The sequence below is a fragment of the Vulpes lagopus genome, chromosome 12 (genome assembly GCF_018345385.1).
Source record: "Vulpes lagopus strain Blue_001 chromosome 12, ASM1834538v1, whole genome shotgun sequence".
Taxonomy (NCBI): Eukaryota; Metazoa; Chordata; class Mammalia; order Carnivora; family Canidae; genus Vulpes; species Vulpes lagopus.
Genome location: NC_054835.1, coordinates 65,545,195 through 65,572,188, shown reverse-complemented (window position 1 = coordinate 65,572,188; position 26,994 = coordinate 65,545,195). Strand labels below are relative to the sequence as shown.

The 26,994-nt window shown below is 45.2% G+C and overlaps 1 protein-coding gene across 4 annotated transcripts in view; it reads right to left on the bottom strand.

Moving 5' to 3' along the window:
• ATP10D (ATPase phospholipid transporting 10D (putative)) overlaps positions 1-26,994 on the bottom strand; it is a 100,063-nt gene that overhangs the window by 5,879 nt on the left and 67,190 nt on the right. For all 4 annotated transcript variants that reach the window (XR_005982953.1, XM_041723854.1, XM_041723853.1 and 1 more), the window contains 10 exons: positions 26,030-26,642; positions 25,383-25,489; positions 23,011-23,137; positions 20,920-21,104; positions 17,071-17,380; positions 14,124-14,200; positions 13,212-13,337; positions 10,116-10,316; positions 4,994-5,074; positions 3,085-3,189 (listed from right to left, as the gene is read on the bottom strand). Coding sequence is in view for 3 of the 4 variants with exons in the window: in XM_041723854.1 (XP_041579788.1) it covers positions 3,085-3,189; positions 4,994-5,074; positions 10,116-10,316; positions 13,212-13,337; positions 14,124-14,200; positions 17,071-17,380; positions 20,920-21,104; positions 23,011-23,137; positions 25,383-25,489; positions 26,030-26,642 (1,932 nt within the window). In the remaining variant the exon portion in view is untranslated. The remainder of the gene's footprint in view (positions 1-3,084; positions 3,190-4,993; positions 5,075-10,115; positions 10,317-13,211; positions 13,338-14,123; positions 14,201-17,070; positions 17,381-20,919; positions 21,105-23,010; positions 23,138-25,382; positions 25,490-26,029; positions 26,643-26,994) is intronic.

The window sequence follows — 26,994 nt, the reverse complement described above, 5'->3', positions numbered from 1 at the left end:
GAGCTGCCCCCTCCAACAACAACCACTCTGAGTTATCTGGAACCTTAGCTAACTTTGTATGAGCAAGAAACAAATCTTGTGTATCACACCTTAACCTACCACCTTCCTATCCGCGTATAGCTTGGAAGGTTTCTTAAACTGCCTTACTATTTAAGTAACTTCATTTAGGAAGAAAAGCAGATCACCACCTTAAATGCATTCTCACCATGACTCGTCACGGGAGTGCTGAATCTAGAGTCTGACGTTGGTTACAAAGGGAAACTGATGTAATTCTAGGTGTGAAAGCGCATCACCTTCAGGTTATGCAGCCCTCAGTGCTCTTCAGTGCAGGGGACAGCACCCCCTGATCTCGTGGTGTGTGTCCTAGTGGAATATGGCATGCTCTTCTGGGGCAAGCAGGGCCTTTATAGCCTAAGGCTACAATTTTCAAGCAAGTTCCAATTCTCTCCTTTTCCCCCTTAACCTTGCAAAGGATTTCCCCATGGAAGATCATAGGGGTCACAAAGACTTTTTTTTTTTTTGCAAACGAACAAACCACTCAGAAAATATTGGCTAAATCCTGACGATCATCATCCTGCCTCTTACACAATGATCTGCTATTTTTTTTCCTTCTCAAATGTCTTCCCGTCTCATTGAACCCTATTGCCTGAATTTTTTTTTTCCTTTCTTCAGATGAGCTTTTGGCAAGTTAGCTAGCAGCTTGGGGGAGCTGGTGCTCAACACAAATTGAGACAGAGTCAAGAGAGGGGTGGGAGGTGCCAATGAGATGAGGGGCCAGAGCAGGAAGGGAAGCTGCTCCGGGGTCTCAGGCGGACTCTTACTGACGAGGGCCCTTCAGAGAAAAGGGGTTTAATGACATGTCCTTTCTACAGCAGTCACCGTTGGCCTTGGCACCTGGCTCTCGCTCTCCTCCTTAGCACAGATACCCGGCCCTGTGCCGTCTTGCCACAACATCCTGCCTCTAGCTAAAGCCCAGGGCTGAAGCTAAGGAAACAGAATTCTGGCTCCAGGGACTAAACTCAGGGCACAATGAGGCAAGAACAGAAAGAGAAGGACTGCAACCGATTCAGAGCAGGACAGAGCAGGCCTGTCCATTAGCCTGTTCCCTGGACGTCTAGAACCACTCTGGTTCCTCAAGGCGGTTTTGCTTTGTTTTGTTTGACTGTGGTTCTTCAATATATTTTTAATAACTTTTCTATTTGCTCAGGTCACTGTTGCTCATAACCAGTGAACTCAAATGGACACACTGATGCATTAAGCCCTTTGTAGTGCTCCTAAATGTCAGGACTGATGACAATGCCTAAGGTAGTAACCAAAAGTGCCTACAAAATTGTTTAAAAATGAAATCAAATAGATATTAAAACAACGCCAAATATTTTGGTTCTAGAATTCCCTTTACTCTCCCTCTCTGGTATTTTCGGATATTAACCTTTTACTACACTTTTAGGCTCATACAGTTTGATGAGGGCAGGTTTAAGCAAAGCAAGTGATGTCAAAAACTTTCCTTAGAAATTATTATGCATTAAAAATTACTATAATTTTATAATGTAACAACACATAAAATTTAAACTATAACCTCATTCAGCTCTGTTTGAAATGCATTCACTACCAAGATGGTAAACATACCCCCGAATACTGGTTAGTCATTTAGTCATTTGTTTATCCACTCAAACATTTCTGAGCACCTACTGTGTACAGTCTGGTCCTAGATTCTGGTATATGGTGGTCAACACAAGAAACATGAACCCTGCCCGTCACAGAGATTGTAGCCTAATGCAGAAGATAAACATGAATCAGATAATCACATGACTGATGAATAATAAGAAATTATTATTATTGTGATGAAGGAAAACATGAGGATGGTATGAAAAAATAGATGCTTAGGGAAAGCCTCTTGGAGGAAGCAGCATTTCTGCTGAGACCTAAAATAATATGTAAGCTGGCTAAAGAGCAAGGGACCAAGGGAAGAGTGAGAATGCTCTCCTCAGAAGATATGGTGAATGCTAAGGACCTGACGTGGTAACAAGCTCACTGTATCTGGACCACTGAAGGAAGGACAATGTGGCTCCGGTCAATGAATAAGTGGAAATGTGATTGGAGGGAAAAGTAGAGGCATCACTGCATGAAGTCTTGTAGGCCATCTTATTAGGGCTTTTCAATGTTATTCCAAGTACAGTGGAAAATCACTAAGGGTTTTACCCAAAGGACAGGGACAAGGTATGATTTGTGTTTCAAAAGGAGGATTCTGAAAAAAAAAAAACAACAAAAAACAAAAGGAGGATTCTGGTTCTTTTGTAGAAACGGCTGGAGGAATCAAAAGTAGAGATAGGTGGGAAGTCTAAGGAGGCTGTAGCAGTAGTCTCGGAAGTGACTTAGACGATAGCAAAGCCAATGCCAACAGAAATGAGTGACAGGTAGAAGTAATCACAGAAGTGGTTTACTCTCCAGAGATGGGTGGGATGTTCTGCATCTGCAGAGGAAGGTTTATCACAGAGCTCTCACTCTCTGAATCCTACACATTAGCTTTGCTGCAGAGAGCTACTGTACAATCATTTTGGTGAAAAGAATTAACTTTCTCATCAAATTAGCAACTAAGATTAAAAAAAAAAAAGACCTAGATTTAAATGAATGGTAAAAATTCCGGAGGTAAGAAAACTTTTTTTTTTTTTGTAACATGAGAAATTTTGTGATAAAATCATCACTTACTAAAGTCAGTATACCAGGATTATGACACGACATCTCTTTTTAGTCGAGTGACATCAGCATGATCTTGAAGAATGCTGGTCACTGAAAGGTAACTGTTTCTCCAGCTTGACTCATGCCTCCATGAACCATCCCCCCGTGGATACCACCAAGGGGACCAGGTAGGTATTTTCCACTTTCCCTGGCTATACATCAACCTCAACATAACCGCACTCAGCAATCAACAAGAGTAGCCATGAATCATCCTTCTTACTTGGCATCATTATACTTCTCGTTACTATGTGTCTTCTAGGCATGAAGGGTTTAGCAGAGTCACCGCTAACAGAAGACATTTCCACAAGCACAGTTTCAGGCTACTTCAGAGGCAGGAAAACCACTCACCAAACTCTTGCTTTCAATCACCAGGTGGAGGATAATGATGAACAGAGCAGCCGTGTTCAGGGGGTTTCCGAATGTAAAGATGTCAATGTCTGAGCCCTGGTAGGTCTACAAAGAGAGGACAACAGGCGGTGATCTGGGAGAGTTGTACACTCAGTGGTCTGAGTATCATCCCTTTATAGTTCAGCTGAGGTAGTTCCTTCTTCAATGTTCCTAATAATGGGTCAGTTAGGATAAACGTGAATATTTCCGAAAGAGAAACTGACTCCTAGGCCATCTAATTTTTGAACTTTTCAGTTGGAATGCCTCTTTATCCTGAGTCATAATTCATCCTCCTGGATGAATTACACTTTTTTTACTTACACTTCTGCCTTCGACGTAGAGAATAATATCAAATATGTCTGGTTTAACAGAGCTGCAAACCTCTGAGGCAGCTATTAAGGCTATCCTGAGGGACGCCTGAGTGGCTCAGTTGGTTCAGAGTCTGACTCTTTTTTGGCTCAGGTCATGATATCAGGGTCCTGGGATCAAGCCCCATGTGGGCTCTACGTTTAATGTGGAGTCAGCTTGGGATTCTCTCTCTCTGCTTGTGTGTGTGTCCATTCATTCATTCATATTCTCTCTCTCTCTCTCTCTCTCTCTCTCAAAAAAGGCTGTCCTGAGTGTATATCTCTGCTAAGTAAACATCCCCTCCTCTCCTACGTGTATGTCTTCAAGTTCTTCAAGTATTCTTTTTTTTTTTTAATTTTTATTTATTTATGATAGTCACAGAGAGATAGAGAGAGAGGCAGAGACATAGGCAGAGGGAGAAGCAGGCTCCATGCACCGGGAGCCCGATGTGGGATTCGATCCCAGGTCTCCAGGATCGCGCCCTGGGCCAAAGGCAGGCGCCAAACCGCTGCGCCACCCAGGGATCCCTTCAAGTATTCTTCTAATGACAATTTTATGGCCTTCTGCAATTCTACTCACTCTCTCCTGCTTACCTCCAGAGTACCTCATCTGTATTCCTCTTGAAATGTGGTATTATCCAGAATATGCTAGCTGGGCAAACTCAAGGCATTTTATTTAAAGAAGGAACTAGGGATCCCTGGGTGGCGCAGCGGTTTAGCGCCTGCCTTTGGCCCAGGGCGCGATCCTGGAGACCCGGGATTGAATCCCACATCGGGCTCCCGGTGCATGGAGCCTGCTTCTCCCTCTGCCTGTGTCTCTGCCTCTCTCTCTCTCTCTGTGTGACTATCATAAATAAATAAAAATTAAAAAAAAAATTAAAAGAAGGAACTAAAGAACAGAAGTTGTTAACTTGAAGACTATAATTTTTTTCATTCTTAATACTATGTTTTTGTTAACACCAATCCATAATCAAACTAGTGTTTTCTCCTGGATAGGAGTGTATCTAGGAGTAGGCCATTGTATCATGCTGCTTGGTGCTTGGTGTTGGCCTGAATTTTAAAATTAGTTTTTATACTTTTGCTTAGGTGCATTTCTTCTATCCTTCACCTATAAAACAGGCTTTTAAGAGAGACTGTTTATAAGAAGTTAAATTTAATACTATGAATATCATCCTAGTAGAATTTGCCCAGCACTAATAATAGGTTTCATATCGACTTTCTATGATTTTGACTTCTCTCATTATATGCCTGGACTCTCAATTTTATTCAAGTCATTTACAAAAATTATCAAGCAGTACAGGGCTAGAACAGAGACTCAAGAGGAATCAGCTATGTACTTCTCTCCAAATTCAATCCATTGTCTAACATGTTTGGTGGAGGACATTATAATTTAGTCAGTTAATAATCAATTTGATTATCTGAGCAAGCTGCCCTAATATATCCGTTCTATATGCTGATACTGGCAACAAAGAAACACCACTGATTCATTAGTTAACACACACTTTGAGTGAATAAGGACTCACGTAGTAAGGCATAAAGAAGCAGACCAGGCTTTGATAAAAGGCATCCAACAAGGTGATCCAGAAGGTAAGGGGTAAGTATGCCTGAAAAGGAAACAGATATGGTGGAGGGATCAAGATTAATAAGGGTCAAAGCAAAGTCAAGGAACAACACAAGCTAATAATTATTTTCGCTTCTTTGAAAAGAAGACTGCATTCCTTTGTTTTCTCCCTCACAAACTAGGTGGGCTTTGCAAAGAGTAGAAGAAGAATAAGGTGTGAAGTTGACTAATCAGTGAAAAAAACCCAGGAAGGAACTCTTCAAATTATGTCACTTATATCAATGGATCAACCTTAAATCTACTTGAGAAAGGAAAAGTGGTACTAAATTCCCATTTCCTATTGATCAGGTGCTGTTCCAAAAACGTCTCCAAATTCATTCACTTCTATCTCCAATCTCATTCACCATCAACTCTATGAATGACTGAATAATCGCCTAACTGGCTTCTTTGCTTCTTCTCCTTTCCATAATCCAATCTTCCACAGCAGTCGGATGGCTTTTAAAAACTATAAATCAGGTTATACCATCTCCCTAATTAATCAAACTGACCCCCTCCAATGCCTCCGATGACTTCCCACTGCATTCCCAATACAAGTTACTTCCCATGGCCTGTAATGTCCTGGGGGGGACAGGACATTATACTGGAACCCTTGCTCTCCAGGGTGCCACCCTACCATTGCTATCTCTCATTCATTATGATCCTGCCACAAGCACCTTCTATTTTCCAACCTTGCCAGACCCATTCTTTCCTTGGGATTTCATCTGTGCCCCTCTCTCTTCTGCCAGGATTCTCTCTGCCCTGGACATCCCATGTGACTAGTTCTTCATTATTCACATCCTAGCTCAGTATCATCTCACTGAGGCACTCCCAGACCAGTCTAAAAGTTATACCCACCCCGTCACTTACTACCATGGCATCCTTAGAAGTCTCTTATCACCTCTGGAAATAACATCGTTTACCTAAGGATTTTCTGGTTCTCTCAACAGAATGCAAACTTTATACAGTGGGGCTTTGATTTTTGTATTCAAGTGAGTGAAACAGTACCTGGTACATAACGACTCAATAAATATTTGTTGAGTCAATAAATAATTTCTATTTAACTTTTCATGTGCTAAACCACTTTTAACCAAAAGTCTATTATAGAAAGAAAGGCCAAGTTCAAGTAGAGACATATCAAATTCAAGTGACTGAAAACAGGTTTTCAAACAAGAGCCACCTCTGATTGAATGTTGGTGTGTGTGCAGAAGGACTCAGAGGCTGTATTCAGACCCAAGAGGAGGAACAAAGTGCTCTGGTTTATTAGTGATGTCTGCCATGGACAAAAATTGCAAGCCTTATATCTCTGAGCTAGTCTTCTCTTTTCTTTACGTATTCTCAATCTTATTTCCCTACAAATGTGAAAAGGATGAAATATCCTTGAAAATAACCAATTGCCTCCTAATTAAGTTTTGTAAATATACAAATTGTCTATACACATTTTTCTATTCTTCAACAGACTTTACTTAGAATTTAAAATCAATCTTTTTAAAATTTAAATTCAGTTTGCCAATATATCGTACATCATTAGTTTCCAACGTAGTTTTCAATAATTCATCAGCTGCATATAACCCCCAGCGCACATCTCATCACGTGCCCTCCTTAATGCCCATCACCTAGTTACCCCATCCCTCCACCCACCTCCCCTCCAGCAACCCTCAGTTTGTTTCCTAGAGTTAAGAGTCTCTCATGGTTTGTTTTCCTCTCTGATTTTTCCCCATTTAGCTGCCCCACCTTCCCTTATGGTCCCTTGCACTATTTCTTAATATTCCACATCTAAGTGAAATCGTATATAAAATCTATCCTTTAAAAAAAAAAAAAACAACTCCTCATTCTCTGGAAAATCAAAGCAATGAGGATTTGTTGTTTCTAATACTGTTACTATCATTGTTCCTTTTATTATACTGTTATTGTTCCTTTTCCCTATGTCCTCTTTTACTATTTCCTCCTTAAAAATGATGGGATCTTCTGTCTTTTATCATCCAAAGGTCCATGAAAATCTAAGCAGAAGCACAATCAAATGACAGAAGAGAATGTGGTAGCATCAAAGGGGCCACCAAAACACCACCAGACAAGAGAGAACCATCTGGGATAAGCTAAAATGTAACTTCATGCTTCCGGAGGAGAAGTTGCTCAAAAAAACCTAGAGCAAAAAAAAAAAAAAAGTAAAAGCATAATTACTCCACAGCCACGTGAGTAAGGGAGCTTTGAAAGCAAAGGAGGGTAAAAGATAAATGAGAGGCTGAAGAGGCAAGCTCATGGGATCTCCTGGAATCTGGGAGGGAAAAATGTACACGTGAAGTCAAAGCCAGGAAAGGTAGCTGTGTGGGTGAGCAGAGATGGGTAACAGGTGATGGCTTCTCCGGAGGGAGCCTCTGCTGCAGCCCTGCTGATCATCTCCTTGGGGAGAGAATCTACAACCTTGGAGAGTAGATTTCATGATGCTGAAGACAGGAAATGGCCCACGCATAAAACAGAATCCATTTGAAGGCCAAGTTCAAAGAAAGGAGAACTCTTCGGGAAGGCAAACTCAATGAAATCCATGACCTTCTATCAATAGCCATATGCCGGGAACCCGCCTCTATCACCATGTGCTACGAAACTGGCTGGCTCGATACAACGTGTGCAAGGACTGATCACAGGGCTCGACAGGAGGAATCAGTGACCTCAACTCTTCCAAGGTAAGAACCAGTCACAAGTCCGTACAAATGGGCTTTTAAAATGCCAGCTATAAAAAACTGTGAAGGTCCCCCCCTCACCTTTCTTTCCCCCATGGACTTGGAATTTAATTTAGGCTGGAGTACAGGACAAGCTTCATTCATATTGACCACACATTCCTGCATCCTGGCCTTGAACTTTAAGACTGGGTCCCTCTTGGAAAACTCCATTTAGTTCCTTGATCTGAATGGACTGGATGATACTAAGGGATTACGAGGACTACTTCTCTCCTGAAAGTCGAACGTGTGACTGCTCTGTGATGGCTGTGGCAGGTGCCCGTGGACACTAAGCTACTCCCCAGCCCGGAAAGGAAGTTCAAGTCTGAATAAAGTTAAACTGATGAAAATAAAAACATTTTAAATTTGAGATGTCTTCAAGTTTCTAGTTAATTCTGGAGGGGGGGGGTGTAAAAAAATAACAATATTGAGAGCTTAATATGGCCAGAACTTTTCTCTTACTTAATCCTCACATCATCTCCATAAATAAACAGAAATACAGGCAAGTTAAATAATTTAGCAAGGTCACACACCACAGAACCATAATTGAAACTCAGGCTAAACACAACCCATGACGTCTAACTGACCAGGGTCAGTGTCTTTAGAACAGTGAGTGAGGCACAACACACAGATTTCTTACAGTGGGTCTGAGTACAGTATGTGTGTAGGAAACCCCGTCTGTGTGATTCAGCTCTGTCTTCAGGAATAATAAATGTCCCAAGCCTGGTCAACGAGAGAACGATCTTTCTAGCCACAGTGATCAACACAGGAAAAGGCCAACCCGAGCTTGGCCAACGAGCCCCAACCAGGGCATTCAGAGGCGCTTTAAGAATCACAGTGTTCCAGGGGCGCCTGTGGGGCCCAGTCGGTTAAACATCCACCTTCAGCTCAGGTCATGATCCCGGGGTCCTGGGATCGAGTCCCATGTCGGGCTCCCTGCTCACCGGGAGTCCGCTCCCCCCTCTTCCTCTGCCACTCGCTCTGCTCGTGCTCTTTCTCTCAAATAAATAAATAAATAAAATTTTTTTTGAAAAAAGAAACAATAGCAGTGTTCTGTCGTCATGATTTTTGGATATGGCAGCCATGTGAGTCAAAAAATTTCCCTTTTTTGTTAAGCCAGTTCAGGCTGGTTTCTACCATTTGCAACGAGGAGAGTCCTGACCAACACAGTCTTGCTCTCAAGTTTATATTATCTGACTACATCTGGGGACACCCCAGCTTTGCCCACTCACAGGTGTCTACAGGCTCCTGGCCTTGGGAAAGCATTCTGGATTTCTGGCCAGTGGACAGCATGGTGGAGGCGAGAAGGGGCCCGGGGGATAGAAGATAGCATCAGTTGTTCTTTCTGCAGCGCGGCATGTGGTAGATGGCCTGGGCTAGAGCCCCAGAGTTTACTGGCACCACACACCAGCTCTGCGACCCGGGTGCCATCCCTGAGGTACCTCCAGGGACCCGGCCGCCCTCGTCTCCAATGCAGGTTAACGATGCCACTTACTCGCACGGTCACTTTGAGGAGGAGATTTATGTATGTTAAGCACTTAGCACAGTGCCTGGCACAGAGGAGGCAGGACAGAGACGCTCACGAGCGCCCCATTACCATTAGCTATTACTAGTTTTGTAGAAGACCAATTAGGAGTTTTGAGACAGCTAGCCCAAGTAATCAGCACCCACAATACTCTAGGTTGGAGAGAATGAAGACAGCGAGAGGAGGTGAGAAAGGGGGAGGAGGTATCAGTGATCTATCAGACACAGACCCATAGGAGGAAGGATCAAGTAGGTAGAGGCAGGGGGAAGACACTATTCAGATCACGCCACGCTGCCGCGTGACAGTAGAACTTGAAGAATTTCATTTTGGCTTTAAAACCAGACTAGGAAGGATCCATCCATATCCTGCCTCTGCCATTTTTTTTTTTTTTTTTTTTTTTTGCTGTGAGACTTTCCCAAATTCAGATTCTTCACTGTAGAGTGAGTACAATACCAGGTTCTCCCTGAAAATGTTTTGTGGAGATAAATGAGACAGGGAATGTTTAGTCGTTTGCACAAGAGATGGCACAGCGAGGGATGGCAAACAGCGGACGACAGGAGTTGTGAAGTCCAGGCGCCAGCTCCCTTCAGATCTGTGCCCAAGACCTTCCATCTTTTTACCCCCGTTCATCTCAGAAGCAAGGAACTGAATACCTGCCGTGGTAGCAGAGGTCTTTTCAAACAGCCACACCACGCGGACAGTTTTATGTAGACCTGAGGCACCCCAGTCCCAGAGCTGAGCTGACTGGAAAGCACCCCGGCTTGACAGCGGATGTGTGTCCATCCAAGCGTTTCTACCTCAGCACCTACCTCTGACTTCTGACCCCTCTTGTAGAGTTCAGGCAGTTGCATGAGGGTCTCTGCAGACACATCTTTCTCCAAAACACCATAAATGACAGGAGGCGCGGAAGTGAAAAGGAGGTTGAACAAGATCAAAACCCAGTAGTCGGTCATGGATGTTCCTGAAAATCCACAAAAGAACTGGTACCAGAAAAGGAGGTTCACATAGGCCTAGGGACACAAATAGGAACATGTGCATCTTAGAAACAGCAACGTGTGCCATGACCGCACGAGCCACAGGCTGCCGTGCTCAGCTACGTGATCTCGGCCTCTCTCTCGCTCACAAAACGCAAGACCACTACTTACCTTGCTGTCTTTTTTGGGTAAACGTGTTATTCGTGTAAAACACACACAGACACACACACACACACGCCCCTTACTGTGTAATGCCGGCACTGCTGCAAGAGCTTTACAAATGATTTGTTCAACCTTCCTAACAACTTGGGAATTACCGTTGCCCCGTTTTACAGATGAGGAAACTGAGGCACAGGAGGGTAAGGAACCTGCCCAAAGTTATCTGGCTAATGCGTACGAGAGCCGGTATTCTAACTGAGACCCGAAGAGATCCTAGCCCAGTGCCTGGCATGCAGCATGCACACGACACATACTCATTTCCCTGCTTTCTAGGTTCAAAATGATTTTTTAGTGGTGCCAGCTGGGTAGCCAACCATCCCAGAGAGTTCGGGACTGAGGGGTTTCCCAGGATGTGGACTCTCACCGTGAACACTGGGACAGTCCCTGGCAAACCAGGACAGGTGGTGACCCTACAGGCTAGAGGCATACATCCTACACGGTTCCCCCCACTACTTTGTCTCGGACAAACTAAGTCCATGGCAGCGAAAGGCTCTGCGCCCTCAAGCAAGGCAGGCCGTGGACTTAGATTTAGGAGTTGTACTCAGGGCCTGAAGACGCTTCTAGGGCTTTTTCCACCGAGGCCATCTTCCTAACCTCCCTCAATTTTGGTCTCGTCTGAAAAAACGAGAATTATACCACCTTGGAGCTTAGTATCAGGATCAACTTAGAACGTGCTCATGACCTGTTAAGTGCCTTACACATACTAAGACGTTACGACTGGCATCCCAGATGCACTAGGACACCTTAGGGTACGGGCCACAATCCTTAGAGCAGAGTTTCTTAAGTCTGGGGTCTACAGACACACATTGTATCCTCCTGGAAACATATCGATTTGGGGGACATGTGTTTTGGGGAGTCTTCGTCAGTATCTCAGAAGTTTTCTAAGACCCAAGAACCACAGTCTCAGAAAGACAAGCTACTGGACTGGCGTCTGGTCCCTGTCTTTTTCTCCATATTTTATAACACATGCACCATTTTCCTAAGTCGGTGAGAGGTAGAAAGAAGTCGGGAGAGGATCACTGCGAATGGCCATCGAGGGCTTCACGGTGGACCGCAGGCCCCTTGTTCCCTGGTGATGGGGTCTCTAGGAGTCCACCCTGCCCCGCTCTACAAGAGCATACAGCACCCCTCTTCCTAATATTAATATTCGTTACCCTTTGGGTTTAATCTGGGCTTAAAAGGAAAAGGGGAGGGGGTGGGTGGTACCACAAGAGGTGCGAGTAGAAAAATGCAAGAGAGGCTCCTCCCCTCAAAGTCAGCAATCACCAAGTCCTACAATTTTAAAAACGCAAATTGTTCTACAGGACAAAAAAAAAAAAATTCTGTTGACCAACAGAAACACACACACAGACAGAGATCTCAATTATACATTTGGACTATCTGAAAAATGACCTACTGGAAGTTATTTTTTTCCCCCTAAAGGTGGTGATTTAGATAGAGTGATACATGCTGGTGTTTACTGTCAACACGCTACTTACGGGCTTTGCAGGCTACGAAAAAAAGGTGCCTGAAAAGAATACCATTGTGACGGATTTGCAGAGTCACTCCGCCTACAAGGAACCTGACTAGAGCCATCTAAGGTTCACATGACCTCAGAAAAGAGGAGCCCGATTGAACACCAATAAAAAATAAATTTATTAAAAAAAAAACAAAATTGAACACCAATAAAAAATAAATTTATAAAAAAAAAAAGAAAGAAAGAAAGAAAAGAGGAGCCCGGAATTTGGACGCATGCCGACCATCGGGGCTAGAACTTCTCACCAGAGCCTGCCCTTCAGGAATGACACAGTCCCAGTGAGATCCCTGACCACCAAGTGACCCCCAAGCACAGGTGCATTTTACAAGCTTGCTAGAAATTCTTCACTTGGGATTAGCCAGCCATAGGCTCGGGCATTATCCTGGGTTTTCATGGGCATCTGGGTTTTCGATATACAGAACACGGGACACGAGTCTGAGGACAGCAGGGGGTTCTTGGTAGCTCCTGTAAAACGGAATTCTCTCCCGACAGGCAGCATTAAACAGGTCATCAGTCCGCTTGTCACCACCTTTCCACGGAAGGTCAAAAATGGGGTCTTACATGAACCAGACAAGGAATAGAAATGCCAGGAGAGGGCCGACCCCAGCAACGTGCTGGCGGCAGTGGAAACGCAGCGTGTTTCCAGGTTGGTTCTGGGCAGGCGGCAGGAGGGCTCGGAACTGCTCCGCAAAACAACAGAGAAGAAGCCAGGAGGGTTAACCCCAGCAGGCAACAGGAGGGCTCGGGGCTGCTCCCCAAAACATCAGGGAGAGGCCAGGTGGCTTAACCCTGGGCAGGCAGCGGGGGGGCTGGGAACTGCTCCCCAAAACATCAAGGAAGAAGCCAGGAGGGTTAACCCCGGGCAGGCAGCAGGAGGGCTCGGGGCTGCTCCCCAAAACATCAGGGAGAGGCCAGGCGGCTTAACCCCGGGGCTGCTCCCCAAAACATCAGGGAGAAGCCAGGCGGCTTAACCCCGGGGCTGCTCCCCAAAACATCAGGGAGAGGCCAGGCGGCTTAACCCCGGGGCTGCTCCCCAAAACATCAGGGAGAGGCCAGGCAGCTTAACCCCGGGGCTGCTCCCCAAAACATCAGGGAGAAGCCAGGCGGCTTAACCCCGGGTGCCTCTTCTCCATCCCTCCCGCAGGCAGGATAAGAACAGCAAGACAGGGAAGGGACAAGGGCCCGGAGCTACGTACCACGTTCTTGTAGAAAAAATAGAGAATCATGTTGGCGAGTCGTGCGTAACACCAGTGCCCGTGCACGAGGAGGAGCTTGCCGAGATGCTTAAACTGAGAAATGGCAAAGTCGCTGGCCATCACCGCCTGCAGAGGCAACAGGGACAAGACACCACCCTGAGCCACCAGACCAGATGCACAACAGACACAGTGCAGCAGCCGGGCCCCCGGTGCGCATGGGCACCAAAGTGAAATAAAACAAACCCGACGGACGGACGGACAAAACACACAAAGGCAGAGCCGTACTTGGCTTCCCGAGATGGTCACACGGAAATGGACTGGTCCTCGGTCGCCGCCCGCGATGGGAGTGCAGCCGATGCACGTTCCCGGCAAGCACCCCCCGAGCAAGAGCGCGGGCAGGGCATGCTCCCCGGCGTCCACTTCCCCCCACGAGGAGGACATCGAGTCCACAGCAGGACTTCATGCCCGAGCGTGCAGCAGGCCGGGCCGATGGGGGGCCGGGCTGCACGACACTCAGGGGTGCCCCGAGCCTCACACCCTATCCTTCTCCGACACCCTTTGCCCCACGCGTGAGCAGCAGTCTGTGCACGGGCTGCTGTCTGAATTCTGTGCCCCAAACACTATCCGGTATGTGCACACCCACAGACAGGCCACTCCCACTCCTCATCCTCCCAGGTCACGCCCCCTCCTGCTTCAGGCCTGCGGGGATTTTATTCAAAGCCTGCGCAGCTCTCCTCGGGGTCACAGGTCACACAGTCGTTGAGGCCTAAATATATAGATATTCTGACGATCTAGATGAGCAACATACTTTAAACTGAACAAGCACGCGGTTACAATTGCCCGGGAAATGGGGATGCCGCCCTCGGAGGGGCAGGTGACGTGCACGGTCCTGGGTGCACGATCCGCACTCACCTGCATGCCTTCCTGACCCGAGATCCCAATCCCGACGTCCGCCACTTGTATCATGCTAACGTCATTGGCGCCGTCACCTGCACGAGCCGGAGGAGAAGGCAAGAACCGTGTGAGCGGTAGAGACGCCACCTTCCCAAAGCCACAGTGACCGCTCGAAGCAACCCGATCCTTCAAGGTTCACCCCAAGTCGGAAAGGTACTTGGGAGCTGGTTGCACAGAAACGAGCTGTGGCATCCCACTGCTCTCCGAAGAATTACAAACTCGGTTTTGCCCTAAAATCCTCCATGCGAAGCCGCCCATCTGCACTGATCTTCCCTCTCTCCACGCCACTCGCTCTCCGGTCCATTCTCCAGGTACCGCTGCTGCTTCCAGCCACCGCACCTGCGGTTTCTGAGCCCCTGTAACGCTGTCCCGTCACCCCCGCCTCACGGGCTGGATTTCAATCGCATGACATCCTGGCTGCTATCTATTGCTTGGTGTCCCCAACACACTGGAAGCTTCTAGAGGGGAAGCATTATGTTCCTGCTGGTAATGAACACCCGTTGTTCCCACCTGCCCACCAACCTTCCACCTGTTCTCTGGTTAAGAGTATCCTGATTTTCCTGGGGAACTCTCAGTCCGTGTGGATTATTAGGATGCACCCAAACCCCGAGATTTAGGGTGGTAACTGATCGAGGCCTAGGCCCTTAGCACCATCTGTTCCCTGGCCTCAGCGACAGGCTCAGAGATGGGCACATGATTCAAGTGAGGGAGCAGACGTGTCCAGGGGTTCTAGCCTCAGGATCCAGGGGCTTGAGAACTCATTCATTTGCGTGTCCATCCGATAAGACAGCTGAATAAAGTTCCACTCTAATCCTGGTTCCTTACTCCAGCACCTGGGAAGGAGCTGCGACCGTTCCACTTAGGTTGCTAACAGGACGGGATGTAACCCCGGGAATTTTCGGTGGCTCTACCAGCACGCTGAGGGGAGCAGCTTGCTGAGCCTAGAAACAGTCCAGCTAAAAACAGACTGTAAGAGACGGCTGGGTCCTCATCCTGCCATTCTCTAAACCCTGGAGTATCTCAGAGCTTGATCTCACACTGCGTCTCTCCTCCACGTATCCTCATTTCTCGGTGATCTCATCTAACATCATCAAGACCTTAAGTATCATCTAGATTCATGATTCCCACACTGACAGCTCCAGCCAGTCCCTCACTGCAAAGTTCCAGACTTTACACCCAGCTGCCCACCTGACCCATCCCTGCTTAGATCTCCAGTGGACTTTTTCACACTTAAGCTGGATGAGATCCAGCTCGGGATGCCCCCGGCTCCATCTCCTTTCTCTTCTCAATTCCCTTAACTCCTTATCATATAACTTATCATATAACTTATCATATAACATATATCATATAACTCCTTATCATATAACGTATCAAGTTCATCAGCAAATGTCACCAGCTCTTTCTTCACACCACGTCTATTATCTGACCAGGTTTCACCATCTCCTCTGCTCCCATCTGGGCTCAAGCCACCACCAGCCCTGCCTCAATTATTCCAGGAGACTCTCATCTGGTCTCCTCACCTATGTCCTTGCACCCAGCAGTTACTCTTCAACCCAGCAGCCGTGTGATCCTTGGAAACTTAAAGCAGATCATGTTCCTTCTCTGCTCAAACTTCTCCAAAGACTCCCTCTCTCTTCAGAGAAAAGCCTAAAACTGGAGACCCCGGTGGCTCAATAGGTTGAGCATGTGACTCTTGATTGCCGCTCAGGTCATGATCTCAGGGTCGTGAGACTGAGCCCCATGTCAGGCTCCATGCTGGGCATGGATCCTGCTTAGGATTCTCTCTCGCCCTCCCTCTCCCTCTGCCCCTCTCCCCTAAAAAAAAAAGGCAAAAATTTATAATGGCCTCCAGGACCCTACGGATCTGGCTACCTGCCACCTTTCTGCCCATCACTAACCTACAGAAACCTCTTCCCTTCGCTCAACCTGTTTTGGCTCTGAACACACCAGAGCTGGCCCATGGCCTGCACTTCCACTGTCCTCACCAGTAGTGTTCTCCCCTCAGACCTCCCATGGCTCCCTTATTCTCTCTCTCTCTCTCTTTTTTTTTAAAGATTTTATTTATTTATTCATGACAGACATAGAGAGAGAGGCAGAGACACAGGCAGAGGGAGAAGCAGGCTCCATGCAGGAAGCTCGATGCGGGACTCGATGCTGGGGCTCCAGGATCATGCCCTGGGCCAAAGGCAGGCGCTAAACCCCCAAGCCACCCAGGGATCCCATCTTCTCAAGTCTCTGCCCACGTGCAACCTCCTCAGTGACACAGTCTCTGAACAACTTTTAAATTAGCAGCCTCCCACCTGCCCCCTTCCCCAGTGCTCTACATCCCCTGGCTCTGCTTTACTTTTTTTTTAAATAGCATGATATATACTTATGCCTTTTTTGATTTATTTCATTTTTTACCTTATGCCTCCTACTGCATGTAAGTTCCTTAAGAAAAAGCATTTAGTCAAGCTTACACACTGTTTTATCTCCACTGCCTAACAAAATGTCTGGTAAACAGAAGGCACTCAATAAATATTTGTTGAATGAAGACATAAATGATTTGTTAGTGTCCTGGAATTTGACTTTTCTGAAGGTGGAAGTCCTCGGTTTTTTTAGTTCTATGATTCGGTACATGTATCCTCCTGAACTTGGTGGATTTGGGATCTGACATGTAAGCCGACGTCCTCCTATACTGTTTTCCACGTCACTTCCGTAACATAGTAGGTGGTCAAATAGGTGAGGAAGATAAAGGGGGGTTAGGAGTAGGGGACAGAGAGGAAGGAGGAGAAAAGGGGGGAGGGATGTGGGGGTGGAAGAGGAAGACAGAAGGGGAAACAGAAGTACAAAGGAAGAATCACACCCCCCCCATGAGGCTTCCACAGAAGCCATCAGCACACGCCTGGGTGCCACCCCCACTCACCGATGGCCAGTGTCATCACCCGGAGGTGGCTGCGTACCAATTTCACCACTTCGCTTTTCTGCAGGGGGGTGGCTCGGCAGCAGATCACAGCTTGACAGCAGGCAGTCAGCTCCAGGAACGGCCCCTGCAGACTCTCCTGCAGGGCAAACTCCAGGGTCTTCCCGGTGATGATGAGCCCAGCCCGCAGCCCAGAGCCCTGTGTGGCTGGAGACTGGGGTAAACCCTCGCTTACGGATGTTCGCATGTTAGAGGCTGGATTCTTCTCCCGAAGTTCTTTCAAAATTGTGCTCATCAGCATCTCACAGGCATCCTTGAAACAAGAGGCAAAGACAGTTAGCCTTAGACTCCCGTTGGTGGCCACATCCAGCTAAATTTACAATTGTCATTCTTTAGCGATGGCCCTCCCAAGGCAACCCCAGGTAGTGAATAAGCGGTTACCTGGGAAGATTTGCTCTTTTGCAGAGATTTCTGTGTGTGTGTGGAGACCGGCTAATAGGATAGAAGACATCTTACCCCTGGTTCTACAACTAAAAATAGCTTAGAATTTCTTTATTTGGACAATTCACCTTCTCAAACAGGGACTTTCAAGGGTCCTTTGGTCTTTTTCTACCATTTACTATCTGCTTGACTTTAGGCGAATTATGTAATGACTCTGAGTGAGCCTCAACTTTCTCACGTGAAACATGCAAATGTCTACATGTCATTGTGAAGAACGAGTGAGGTTAACATGTGCAAAGCTCCTCGTGTTAGGCATGGCACAGGATTTAAAGCAATAGTTACTATTTTTATCTTCTTTTGGATTCGACATTCATTCATTCACTATGTATTGGGAAACCACTTGATGCTAGAAAACATCCCAGACATGCACAGAGAGAAAAATTTGAGTCATGTGACGTGACTCCACCTGAAGCCAAATGAGGTGACGCTCTGTCTTCTAATGCCAGCTCCCATACTATCAATAAGCGTCCTTTTCACTGTTTGGTGACACATGTTCTGTATGTTTCTGCTTTTTGTTGATTTCACTGCTTAAAATGGCCTCCAAGCATAGTGCTGACGTGCTGTCTAGTGGTCCCATGTACAAGACAGTTGTGATGTGCCTTACAGAGAAAATAGGTATGTTAGATGAGCTTCCTGCAGGCATGCGTTAGAGTGCTGCTGGCCACGGACTCACTGTCAATGAATCAACTATACAAATAGAAGTTGTTTTCAAACAGTAAGACACATGGAACTAGGTTGAATATTGACTGGTTGACAAAAATGTTGTGACCAAAGGCTTGTGGGAGCCTAGCCCTCTATTTCCCCCGGGGGTAATGGCTCAGTATTCACTAACTCAGTGTTTGCGGCAACTTTACAGAACTTCACTCCATGACTAACGAGAGTAACTATAGAAAAATACACATTACGTACTACATCATACAATACAAAACCCACACTTGACAAGTAATCAGCTGGGGCTACCTAGACGAATCACAACCCTTAGGAGTTTTAGGCTATAAACATGAGGATAATTTCATCTGATCTATTTGTTATAACTGTCTAGTAAGATCTTGTATGAGAAAGTCTTTTATAGGTTACAGATTCTAATGAACGTGAAAATAAAGAGCCATTATCTCAGGAGAAAATTTTAAATGAAATCATAAAAATGAAACCTAAAAAGTTACATGATGGATCCTGAAAGAGCTTTATGAATCACAAAGCAGTAAATAATCCAAGATATGATTGTATTAACCCTCTGCCCCCCAAAAAAAACCCCCAAGACTTTTATGAGAATGGACACCATGTAAAATTTATAAATGGACACACTTACTATAATCCAACTTGCAAATTTAGGGACAAGGAGTTGATGGAAATTCATAAAGTGAGGTACTACACTTACTACACTACAGAAATGACCAGATATCTTACTGGTTTCCAGGTGGCCCAAGGAGAATGTCACAGAAGCCATTTCTTCACTAACTGACAAACCAGCTTCCATGATCTATCTTTCTTTCTTTCTTTCTTTCTTTCTTTTTAACTCTCAGCATTTTCTGATGGAGTGGAGTGATAGGGAGGGATGGAGGGAGGGAAAAGGAAGGAAGGAAGGAAGGAAGGAAGGAAGGAAGGAAGGAAGGAAGGAAGGAAGGGAAGGGAAGGGAAGGGAAGGGAAGGGAAGAGAAGAGAAGAGAAGAGAAGAGAAGAGAAGAGAAGAGAAGAGAAGAGAAAGAAAAGAAAAAGGAAAAGAAAAAGAAAAAGAAAAAGAAAAGAGAATAATATAGTGACTGAGCTCCTGCTATGTGCCTGGCATTTTATATGATTGGACTTGAGTCACCATAAAACTAAATTACGTTCACTGTGTTCCGTTTAGTTATCTGGAAAATTCACATAGGTGGAATAGCTTTGATAGTAAAAAAAAAAAAAAGAAAGAAAGAAATTATTTTTTTGCACTTAGAACAGTCTATGCTGGATACTCTGTAAAGACTTCTTGAATTGGTAGTTTTATATGCCTTTAACTATAAATTGTATATTTACAAATAAGTTCTACAATCCTAATGATCTTACTGCTCACCAAAATGCCAAAATCAAAGGTCAAGAACTGATTTTTCTCTTTTAACGTTCATTGAGCCCCTTCTGTCTGCCAGTCACTACATGTTTCATTTATAGTCTATATCTTCTCATTTCATGCCCACAACAACCTTATGAAATAGGTATAACACTTACATCACAGGTTCGGAAAAAGGCCCAAAAGAAAACTCTCCAGGGTCACGTACCTGATACACGGGCAGGCCAAGCACATGAGCCGGGGCCTTCCCAACCTTAGGGCACATTCATTTTCATCACCAAAATGACTAATGACAATTTTCTTGTGCTCAGCTCCTGCTGGTACTGGGAGCTGCCTGGTGGTTGTGGTTATGGGTCTCCGGGCCACAGCCAACTGTCAAGGAGAACCCATTCTGTGTTGAATAAGGAAAACTCTCTTTCCTTAAAATGCACGGTCCAGTTGGGTATTGCCAAGATACTTGGCCATAAAAACAGGGCTAACCATACATGGCAGCCTGTGACAGAGCCCCAAGATGTGCTCCAGGTGAGAAGCTCCAGAGGATTTCTGAGAGCCAGATTCGATGTCATGGATTAAGTCTGACTATTGAGGAAGGAGGGAGGAAGTAGTTTTCCAAGCTAATTAAACAACATGAATAAATCTCAGAGAAAATTCCCATGCTGGAAAATTAAAAAAAAAAAAAAGCCGTTTAATTGATTAGTATGTTTCTGTTAGAGATTAATGGAAGTGAGGCAGGGATAATTATATATTAAAAAAAGCTAGATCCAAACCTCTTAAATTCCTTCTTAAGGAAAAAATAATATTCCTTTCCCTTAAAACAGTTCTTCAAACTTGATGTTCCCAACAGCACTACCTATGAATTACCACTAGAGGGCATAATTATCCTGAGTCTATTTTTGTCATTAACCATAAAAATATTAGTGCATGCACCTGATGCTGATAGACCATTACTTTCCCCCAACTTGAAACAGAGGTTTATTCCTGTCCCAGAACTTGGTCAATTTTGTCACTATGTGCTAAATCTGGTCAAATCGTTGGAGCTCCAATGTGGAGGGGGTGGGGAAAGCAAGTAAAAAATAAAAAGGCAACTTTCTTTAGCAAGGATTCCTTTGAATCATGTTTAACCACAAAGCCTTTAGAAGAACTACAGTACCTTCCCAAGCACAAATGAGGCTGCTGGAGAGAAGACATAATCATCAAGGAGCTAATGGTTATTGGTTATTTTTTTTTTCCCTCCTTGACATTTATCGAATCACAAATGCTCCCCTGGCTCTGAAGAAGCAAAAAGGCTAATCCAATCTCATTATACGTACTTTACTTTGGGTATTGAGGATAAAGAGCTTGTCATCTGGCTCCAGCAGTTTGCACGCGTAAGCTATGTTGACAGCCGTCTCCTGCTTGTCCCCCGTCAGCATCCAGATCTTGATGCCGGCTCTTTGAAGGGCTTCTATGGACTCAGGGACTCCCTCCTGCAGACGGTCTTCAATGCCAGTAGCACCTGAAAAATAGCCAGAGTGCAGTGGGGCTTGTGAGAAACCAAACCAGCAGGAGCTCACCCAGGCTACGGTTGAACTCTGTTAGTCAACCCAATCCTGCACTACAAACGGCTTCCAGTAGCTTCCAGGGATGCAGAGGAAGTGTGAAGACCTAAACCAAAATCATAAACAGAGTAGTATTTTGGGAAGGAATCCTGAGGAATCAATGAGCTTATTAAACTTACTTGTTCTCCTTTTTGGCTAGCTTTCTTCTCTGTAAACTGAGGGGAGCTTGTTTCAATTACTCATGTAACTTTACTCTAGAATTTTACGATTCTGTGATATTCCCAAGGGTAAGGGCAGGCTTTTAAAGCATGCCCTTGCCAATAAGTCACTTCTATTATGAAAGAGCATGGAAAATAGAGATTACAAGTCCACGATTCCCTTTCTCAAACCAACTGGGGCCAGATAAGTTTCGGAATTTGAAAGTTTTTCAGATTTTATTTATTTTTTATTTATTTTATTTATTTATTCATGAGACACAGAGAGAGAGAGAGAGAGAGGCAAAGACACAGCAGAGGGAGAAGCAGGCTCCATGCAGGGAGCCCGAGGTGGGACTCGATCCCGGGACTCCGGGATTATGCCCTGGGCCAAAGGCAGGTGCTAAACCGCTAAATCACCCAGGGATACCCTAAAGTTTTTCAGATTTTAGAAAGGTAACAAAGTGCGTCTATGTTTTGAAATATCTGCCAATGAAGCATATTAATCTTTCTGTCACAAAACTTACAAATGTTAATACTAATTAGGATGATAAAGACTTAGAATAATCTTATCAAACCAGGCCTGGGGGAAAAAAAAAACAACCCAGGCCTGAATTTGCAGCCAGACAAGTTGGCACTAAACTGACACAGCATTTTTGAATTTGGCATTTCAGATGAGGAAACGTGGACCCATACATACTACAGACACTGTCAGAGAAATGACACAGGACAGGCATCTTTACTGTCCGGGCTCCACAGTAAGTGAGTTCATCGTTTTTTTCTCTGAACCAGAGGAATGGAGCTCAGAGACTGGTCTCTTGGTATGTTAGCGCTTCGATCAGAGTCTAGATCTCCAGACTCTGAGACTGTGGTGCTCAATCCTGGCTGCCTCTTAGAATTCCTTAGGGAGTTTTAAAGAGTCAAATGCCCCGGCCACATGTCAGAACAACTGAATTAGAATCCCTGAGAATTGGATGCAGGCACCAATATTTTTTTAAAGTGCTCCAGATGATTTCAGGATGCAGCTCAGTCTGAGACAAGAGGCGTCAGCTGTGCAAACCTTTGGCTGCAATCAGGAAGGAAGAGACGAGACACAAATTTCACTGGTCCAGTTGTAGGTACAGAATAAAAGATGCGGGCCCCGGAACCAGGTAGGTCTGAGTTTCTTTCTCGCTCTGCCAGCTATAAGCATGTGACTTTGAACAAGTCAATGAACTACTCTGTGCTCCAGGTCTATTCTAAATAAGATAGAGATTTGTTGCACAGGTTCGAAAAGACAACACATATTAAGTACCTTATCCAACGCCTGGCAAGAAATTTTAGCTGGATATCCTCTTGAATCAGGATATTTACCTGACTTGCAAGGTCAAATGTTAAGTCATATTTGAGTTAACATATCATTAAGTCTAAGTCATAAGGTTTTATATGATCTTCTTAAGGATGACCACCCTGATCCCACCATAAATGAAGTCTAGTTCGCTGCAGTGGAAAAAACAGAATGAAAAGAACTAGAAACTGGGTCGAGATCAGACTGGACAGGGCAGAGAGAATTGTGTGCTCTATTAACTTAAAGTGGGGGGGAAAAAACCCTGCTGGTGAGTAACTTACTTAGAGAGATCCAGTGTTTTCTAAATTTCTCTACGCAGCCAATACAACATGGTCTACCTACCAAGTAAAGTCAGCTTGTTCTCCAACCTCATGGCAGATTCAAGTAGTAGTTCTTCCCTGTGGTCAATGCTGGTTTCAGCTAAAAAATGGTTCCTCAGCCACTCTTCATATTCAGTATCACTCATGACCTACCGGGGGGAGAAAAGAGCTATGAGAAAGGCCTTATCATCTTTCAGGATCCAGCCAGGGAGGATCACTAGCAAAATACCAAGCCAGGTAACCTCAGGTCCATTCCTCATGCCACCTGGTCACAAGCTTCCCAAATTCTGTGATCACACTACTTTAACACTGATGAATGGATGGACCTGATAGCTCAGTATCTCTTGGAAATTCTAGGCATCCTGTAGGATGAAAGTGGGTTAATCTATTTAATTAAACCAGGGAGTATGTGGTTGGAAGAGCTCTCTGCTTGGTAGTTAAATCTAGAAAGATCCAACGGTGCGATTGAGAAAATGGCATCAGAATTGCTCCGCTGGAGGTATTATGTAGCCAGCAGCACCGCGGATATCTTTTCATGATTAGTTTATGGTTCTCTGTTCTCTGAGTTATCTGCAAAGGTGAAAAGAGAGAGGGAGCCATACAAGTGGAGCCAGGAAGTACTCTTCCAAAAGAAATTGAATGGAATTCCTGGAGAAGCAACCGAGGATGTATTTTCTTTTTTCTTTAAGTTGCCACAGACAGAGAAATCTACATTTCAATTCTTATAAAGCAACATGAAGTAGAGGCAGTGAGGCAATTTATCCACTTATTCTGACCCACAAGGCTATCGGACTTGGGGAAAAATCTGACATCTATTGGGCGGCATTTTTTATCAGGGGCAAGATCACTCCACTTGAAAAGACAAAACTCTCTCCTTTCGTTTTGATCATGAAACTCTCCATTCTTCGCTCTCCTCCGTGTGAGGCAGAGTTCTGATTCTCTATACAGCTGGCTGACCTAAGTGCTGACTAAGAGCCTGCAACGGATCCCAGTTTCCCTAACGCAACCGGCAAGAGCTAGAATTTGGGAAGGAAATGAAAGATCCCTACATTTGCATCAGGTCCTGGCTACAGTCTCCAATTCAGGCTTCTAGGGGGCTTGCACATTTTGGGAATTATAATGGATGGCAAATAAGGTGTTGATACTTGGATCTACATGTACCTCCCTGTCTCGCATACTCACCAGAGCCCAGGATGACAGAGGGAAATCGATACTCTGGCTTCCAACACAGCAAAAATTAACTTCGGGGTTTGGAGGGAGAGTAAGTGGGATAGGGGAGTGTTGACATGAAGACGAGGGAAGTAGGTGGCAAGATGCATTTTCCTCAATTCTTTTCTAGTATTTCCCCTACGTGGGCTGGTTGTTCCATGTTCTTCAGTGTTCATCAAAGTCTCTGTTGTACCTTTACAACTGACTCCCTTCTCTCCCCCATAAGACATCCTTCTCTTGCCTCAACTCCTCCTAGGCTCTCTATACTCTATACTATACTCTATGCAGACTCCCATCCTTTCTGCTGCCCCCCACCCATCTACTCGGAAACAAAATAGGCAGTTGAAGAAGGAAAAAACACTGTCCAGGTATTCAGGTGCCTATCTGGCTGAGCCATGATTATAGGGCTAGGGCTGGGGAAGTCTTGGCTTATCAATGATGGAAGCCTTGCATAGCCTCACTGCAGCTGAGAAGCCTGACCTGATCAATACCTAAGCCCCATCCTATTGGCATAAAACAAATTGCCCAATTCACTCTGAAAGGGCTTCACGTCTGTTTCTCCCATGTCCCCAGGGAAGGTTCTGGCAATATCACCCCTCAATTTCTTGGAGCTCTATCTTCTTTCTTACTACTTAATTTTTTTTTTAGAAAGAATACACTACTTATCTCAGGATTATTCTCAATAACAGAATAATCAGTACTGACATAACATTTGGTAAAATTTCTTGGATTTACAGATAGACTTATACACATGTAAGAAAAAGGTATTGAGAACTTACAGGGGAAAATTAAGGTTACTCTCTGGTTTCTTTCTTTCCAAAGAACATTTAATGCTATAAGGCAAAGGAATGGTATTTACAAAGTACTCAGGGAAAAGAAAGTAGGTCCAGGGATTTTTTAGTTCCAGCCAAATCACAATTAACTTACAAAAGCACTCACAGAGACAACTGAAACATGTGAGAACTCAGAGAACAGAACTTTTAGATATGCTTCTGGCAAAGTACTGAGAACATGAACTCCAACCAATCAAAATACATATGGACGAGAGGAGCTGTGAGCGGAGAGCCCACAATCCAAGGGCTTCCACAATGGTGTGGACGAGGGTTTGATCCGTGCTTGAACTCATTAAGTGAGGGCTTACATGGGCAAGAGAATAAAGAGGATGGGCCTAGCTAAGAGCCTCACCTTCTTTGCTATACATAAAGTGCGTAGGCCCCGCCTGGCATAGTCATCCAAGTGTTTCTGGGTTTTCTCCCTTATTATCATCTGTTGTTTCTCCCGACTTGCTCCATCTGAAATAATTAACAAAGCAAGTATTCCCACCGGTCTTCCCAGTTACAACATGTTTTTACTAACAGTGATACAGCTTACCCCACAACAAACAAAAGACCTTGTGGTTTGAATCTCAGACATATATTTATACCAAAAACTTAATATAAACGCCATTCCCACACCATCAATAATGACAGTAGCAATAACAATAATAACGCTAGCTGCCATTCACCGAACACTTGCCATTTGGGAGGCACTGGGTCAAGACTCTACACATACTGTGTACAGTATGCCACTAAACCTCTAAGGGATCTATAAAAAAGGTATGATGATCCCCATTTGTTGAACATTTATGCACAGGATAGGTAGGTACTTTTACCAAGACACAGCCAATGACAGGGGCCAGATCCATGCCAAAACCTACATGCTTTCTCACCAAACCCTAGGTAGCTCCCCCTACTCCCGGGCCAGACCATTTGATGGTCTTTCTCAAACCATCCAGAGTGGCCTCTGAATCTCGGAGCCCTGCCTCTACCTCCCCGGCCCCAGCATGAACTCACCTGGGGAAGCCACAGAGAGCAGCTCCATGATGACCGAGTCAGCACCCTTGGTGTACACCACGACTTGGTTGGAAAGGGGGTGCCGAACTACAACAGACATTCTTTTCCTTACTGAGTCGAAGGGCAGGATGTGTAGGAGCTGAAATGTTAACGGTCCCAGAGCAGCAAAGTCCACCACGAGCTGCTCTGGCGACCGGGACTGCAAGGTGCACCGGTAGGCCCTGGCGGCGTAGACCAGGGCAGCTTCGTCGGGGCTCTCCGCCTCGTAGCACAGGGGGGCGGCCGAGGGCTGTCTGGGGCAGGGCCCCACCTGGCCCCCCGTCAGGCCGGGATCACCATTCGGTCTCGCAACTTCTGTGGGGCAAGGAGAGGTCCCCGAGGAGCCCTGGGGGCTCTCGCTCGTGGGGGAGGCCTCTTCCTCCACTGGGGAAGCCAGTTTCATTCGACTGAAGAGGGAGAGTCTGCTCACGAAGGCATTTGGGACCCCAGAAGTGGGCTCTTTCCCACTGGCAAGCGATGGCGAACTTGACCTTCGGACAGACAGCCTCTGGAAGAGGTTTTTAATCTCTTCCAACGACTTGATAGGCATCCCACTCAGTGAGGAGAGTCCAATCTAGGAAAGATAATTTGGGAGGGTCTCAATAAACCAGTCACAAGCAGTCTATAGCAACGCTGAAGTCAAACCAGGAAAAAAATTAGGTAAGAGTTATTACTACTCCTTAAATAGTTACAGCCTGCTTTGCACTTAAAACAGCCTCCAGAAAACATTAACAAAAATTAAAATGGCCATAATGAAAAATACATGCTAACGTTGATGGTGCTATGAATTTCTACAACTCTTCAGAAAGAGATCTGACAAATGATAGCAGAAGACTTAAAATGCTAATATTGCTAGCAATGGGCATACTATAGCAATGTTTCCTAATGGATGATGTAAAATATAGGCAACCCGTAATCTTTATTAT